The sequence below is a fragment of the Elephantulus edwardii genome, unplaced genomic scaffold (genome assembly GCF_000299155.1).
Source record: "Elephantulus edwardii isolate Elephantulus edwardi_28Jun2011 unplaced genomic scaffold, EleEdw1.0 scaffold00268, whole genome shotgun sequence".
NCBI lineage: Eukaryota > Metazoa > Chordata > Mammalia > Macroscelidea > Macroscelididae > Elephantulus > Elephantulus edwardii.
Window position 1 is genome coordinate 2,133,107 of NW_006400018.1, and position 5,270 is coordinate 2,138,376.

Here is a 5,270-nt window from a genome sequence, read left to right on the forward strand (position 1 = left end):
CAAGCCCTGCCCTGCCCCACCCCATACTCAGCCTTGCCCTGTCTAATTCCCCAGCCCTGCCTTAACCCCAGCCCCATGCCAGCGTGGTCAGTGGGCAGTCCCACTGTGATTCTCCTTTCACCAAGGAGAGAAATGGGGCGCAGAGACTCGGGTCACAGTTGCCAATGGTCAACTGGGGTTTGTATTTCAAGCCTGCACTGCATTCAGACAGCTGAGCCTCCGCCCTGGACAGAGCCGGCTTGGTTCTGTGCCCCAAGACCTGGTCTCTGTAGAGTGGGGGGCTGGGGTGTCTTGGTCTTAGCAGGTGAGGGAACTCGACAGGCTCAAGCCATTTCCCTGTGAGATGCACAGGGGTGATGTGGAGCAGGACACGACTGGGCGGGGAAGGTGTTGAGGCCTGTGACTTCCCGCCTGGGCACTGCAGGCAGACAGCAGGGGGCTGGACGGGCCCCACTGGGTCGCTGTGCAGGGCCGTGATCTCGGGGCAGGGCTGGAAGGCCCGCTGCGTAGACCCCAGCCCCAGGTCACCCTGCTCAGAGGTACTGCCTTCTCGACAGTTCCGCTTGTCACCACAGTGAACCTGACTGTGCTGTCACAGCACTGAGACTGCTGCCTTCTCTTCCAGAGAAATTTTCCTCAGCGCTGCAGCCAGAAACCTTGTTGGACCTCCTGCAGGTGGAGGGCATGAAGATCGAAGAGGAGTCCGAGGTGAGGGGGGGCCCCACCTGCTGGAGCTCGGAGTGCACAAAGTGAGGGTAGGGGCAGTTTCTGGCCAGAGGGCAGGTGCACAGTCCTGTGGAGCTCTCCGGGCACTAGTGAGCCGGCTGAGAGACCAGGGAACCGAGCAGTGGGGTTCACCTCCAGCCCCTCAATCCCTGCTACCTCGTCTCAGCTCCCCTTGTCTTAAGCATCCCTAGTTTCTGTGGGCTGACAGGTCATGCCCCTTCTTTGCATGAAGAGTGTCCTGGGCCCTCCCAGGTCATTTGCGAAGGCATCCTCAGAGTGTCTGGGCTCCTCAGGTCATTCAGCACATAGGTCACCTGAGCCGGCACCAGGTGGGAATGCAGTCCTAATGTCAGCAGACAGCCCTGTCCCCCGGGAGCTGCCACCAGAGTGAGGAAGACAGATCAACTCAGCCTGCATGACACCCAGTGAGGGGGGCCTGGCTCCAGGCCCCGGGAGGTGCATCCTGCCCCCACATTCCCACTCCGTCCTGGCCATGCCCTCGCCTCTTGGAGGGAGTTAAAAGGATCTTCTGCCAGATGCAAGTTTGAGGAGTGTCCGACTCCCTGACTTTCTGAGCGCTGAGTTGAAAGCACGCAGAGATTGCGCACAGCCACAGGGCGTACGTGAGATGCACGGGGTGGGGAGAGCCCCAGCAGGGGACATCCATGTTCTGAGGGACGTGCTGACCTCCTCAGACGACTCTCAGGTTCTCGGCCCCCGGGCAGCTCTGCCCTGTGTCACAGGTCCTGTCAAGCCTCCTGGAGCTAGCAAATATTGGTCTCACTCGGGGGTCCTTTCTGGTGTCCAGCTTTCTCCCAGCCGCACAGAATCCTCAGGGCTGGCCTGGGAGGCTGACTTCACTTCTTCTCAGGGTTATGTCTCCAGAGCCAAGGTCAAAGGTCACCTCACTTAGGGTAAAGTAGGTCCCTACCCTCCGACAGACTGGTGAGAAAAATCCCCATTGGTGGCCAGAGAGCCATAGGCGACAGAGGTGCGCCCAGGTGTAGAGTGTGGTCTGTGCCCCGGGGTGAGCGGGCACTCAGCACACTTTGTGTCCGTCTCCCAGGCCATGGCTGAGAAGTTCCTAGAGGGCGAGGTACCCCTGGACACGTTCCTGGAGAAGTTCTCCTCCATGCGGATGCTGTCTCACCTGCGTCGTGTCCGCGTAGAGAAGCTGCAGGAAGTGGTGCGGAAGCCCCAGGCACCCCAGGAGCCGGCTGTGGATGCCCTGCCGCCCCGGCCACTGCCTCCACCTCGCCCCGCTCCTGTGGCAACACCGCCCGTGGCTGAGGAGCAGCCGCAGCCACCTCAGCTGCCTGCCGTCCCCTCCTACCCCCTGCCCTACAGCCCGTCCCCCGGAATGCCTGTGGGCCCCACTGCCCGGGGGCCGCTGCCGCCAGCCCCCTTCCCAGTAGTCTCCCAGCCCTCCTTCTCCTACAGTGTGCCTTCCGGGCCCACTTTCCCACCCACACAGCCAGGAGCCAGGCCTGTGGGGGGCTACTCCTGGTCCCCTCAGAGGAGCGTACCACCCCGGCCTGGCTATCCCGTAGCCCCGGCTGGCAGCTCTCCCTCTGGCCCCGGGTACCCCTTGCCTGGAGGCCGAGCCCCTAGTCCTGGTTATCCTCAACAACAGCCCCCCTACCTCTCCACAGGAGGGAAGCCTCCGTACCCCACTCAGCCACCTCTCCCCAGCTTCCCAGGACAGCCCCAACCCCCCTATCCGCCAGGGCCAGCCCCTCCTTACGGCTTCCCGCCCCCTCAGGGTCCCGGCTGGCCAGGGTACTAGACTCCAGCTTGCCCTCGGCAGCTCCCTACTCACACCTCTACCACAGCCTCTGCCCCTCCATCGCTGAAGTTCAAGGTGAAAGTGGAAGTGGAATCTGCAGGCTTGGCGCCCCACTGTGGTGCCCAGAATCTGGCACAGACCAGCCTGCAGATTGCGGCCCTGAAAGGCACTGGGCAGCCCCACTTTCCCACTTACTCGCCTCCAGACGCCAGTCCTCCTGGGGTGCCTTTCAGTGACTGGCTTCAGTGCCCCCTGCCACACGGTGCTGCCAGGCTGGGAGGTCACCTCTCTGTGGACGTCTCTGTGGTCATGTGCATGTGACTGACGTGTACCTGTGCTCACAGGTCCCTGAACCAATGTATACAAATAATCTCAGTGCCACTGTGGCCCCAGGTCTCCAGCCCCCTGTTCACCTGCCCCTTCTCTTTTGGGGTCTGGCTGTTCCTGTGGTTTCCACACCAGGGGGTGCAGCTCCTGTCTGTCCTGTCCGGTCAAGGACCACCTGCCCCAGCACCGCAGGGAGGGCTGGACTAGAGAGACAGATCTGTAAGTCTCCTAAAGCCATAATTTAATAAGTTGTCAGAGAAGCTTGTCTCACATCTATCCCTTTAGTGCCTTGGGCCTCATTCTTGGGCAGCCCCCTCACCCCCACTCCATTCTCCCTTCCTGAGACACACGGCACGCCCAACAGTAACATCCAAATGGTGCTTTCTAGAACACCATCGTCTGTGTCCAAGTTCACTGCTTTGTGTCTCGTCTACAAACTGTCTGCTCCAAAGGGCAGAGACTGGGCTTCCCACGGCTCCCAGCACACGTGGGGCCTCAGTTGTGCCCAAGTAATCGTGACCAGGAGACCGAGGGGGTGTGATGAAGGCCGCACTAGCTCCCAGGTTCAGATGCAAACCAGGTCCCCCAAGGCTGACCCGGGAGCCGCCGCCCGGCAGGAAGTTGTGCCTTGATGTGTCCACTGCTGCATGGCCAGCATCTGGGGTGCTGGGGGCCAAACTCGACCTCCCGGAGCCTGCGCCCACCCGCCCGGTCTGCATGCCACTCAGGCATGTGGAACAAGATGCCAGATGTCGGTTTCTTGTCAACTATGCTTGCTTCTCATAAGTTATTTATAGAGAGAAATCACTAATGGGTTGACTGGTCGAATGCTTCAGAACTGGATGTATGATTACCAGACGTCTGTGTGATTAATTGCCATAATAAACTTTGATGAATTCTAGGTAATGCTTGTGGTTCCTGTAGTTTTGAAGTGAAGCTGTAGTTGCTTACTGGGGGCATTGATTTTCCTCCCACCCTGCCCAGATCACTGCTGATCCTTGGTGTCTACTCTCCGTCTGTCTGGATCGTCTGTGGAGCTTTTGCCCCTTCACCCCCGGGGCCTGGCTTGTTTCACTTCCCTGCCCTTTGCTGTATTCCCTTTCCAGGCGTCTTTCTACTGGGGTCTGGTCCACCAGGGGGCGTCCTTAGCCCAGCTTGCGAGGTGCACTCGCCAGGCCGAGGATGTCTGCTTTGTCAGCGGGTCCCTGACCACCCTGGGGTGTACAGTGTGTGTCCCTGTGATCCTGTTTCTAGACTAGGACTGCAGGGCGTGCTCATCGGGACAGCAGTCCTTAAACTGTGGCACCAGCTCAGACGGCTACCGCCTCCAGAGCACCCCTCTGAGTTAGGGTTTTGGTGGTTTGTTTTTTTAAAGGAAAGGATGGAAAGGCACGTCAGGGAACTGGGAGACCAGGTTGCCCATGCAGGACGCCCCAGGCCACTCCTGCTTCCGAATAGGTGTTGAGGGCTGAGACTCATATTCCATGAGATTTCCCGCACCAGCTCCCCACAGCACTCAGCCTAAACGAGATGACGTGTTGTGAGGTGCGGCTGAGTTCTTCAGCTCACTGTGACCCTGTGTAAAGCAGAGTGGAACCTTCCAGGCTGCGCCATCGTCCAGATCTCTGGTGCTTAAGCCTGTTCTTGCAGTGGGTCCACTGCATTGAGGCTCCCCCTCTCCCTCTCCTTTGCTGACCCTCCTCTTTTCCAAGCATGGCCGCATTTGCTCCCAGGGACTAGACTTTCTGATCCAACTTCAAATTATCCTAGGTTCATACATCAGATATTCCACATTCCATTTATTAGTGGATATTTGCAGCTGTCTTTCCTCATTTTGAGTCCTGCCACATGAGTAAAGGAAGGTGCTTCACTGGGTGAAACTTTACTTCAACAACATCATAAAGACGGACTCTGCTTTGAGGAGGCAATTCCTGCCTCATCGTTTTTATAGTGTCTTCTCACTGAGGGCCTCACCTCCAGCACTGTGTCAGGTAGTGCCCCCCTGAGGGCCTCACCTCCAGCACTGTGCAGATAGTGTCCCCCTGAGGGCTTCACCTCCAGCACTGTGCAGATGGTGTGCCCCTGAGGGCTTCACCTCCAGCACTGTGTCAGGTAGTGTCCCCCTGAGGGCCTCACCTCCAGCACTATGTCAGGTAGTGTCCCCCTGAGGGCCTCACCTCCAGCACAGTGTCAGGTAGTGTCCCCCTGAGGGCTTCACCTCCAGCACTGTGCAGGTAGTGTCCCCCTGAGGGCTTCACCTTCAGCACTGAGTCAGGTAGTGTCCCCCTGAGGGCTTCACCTCCAGAAGTGTGTCAGGTAGCGTCCCCCTGAGGGCTTCACCTCCAGCACTGTGTCAGGTAGTGTCCCCCTGAGGGCTTCACCTCCAGCACTGTGCCAGGTAGTGTCCCCCTGAGGGCCTCACCTCCAGCAC

General features: G+C 59.2%; 1 protein-coding gene across 1 annotated transcript in view; it reads left to right on the forward strand.

Moving 5' to 3' along the window:
* Positions 1 to 2,512, forward strand: part of VPS37C (vacuolar protein sorting 37 homolog C (S. cerevisiae)) — a 4,248-nt gene extending 1,736 nt beyond the window's left edge. Inside the window, exons 3-4 of the mRNA XM_006899842.1 lie at positions 626 to 708; positions 1,793 to 2,512. Of these exons, the coding sequence (XP_006899904.1) occupies positions 626 to 708; positions 1,793 to 2,512 (803 nt within the window). The remainder of the gene's footprint in view (positions 1 to 625; positions 709 to 1,792) is intronic.
* The last annotated feature ends 2,758 nt before the right edge of the window (positions 2,513 to 5,270 follow it).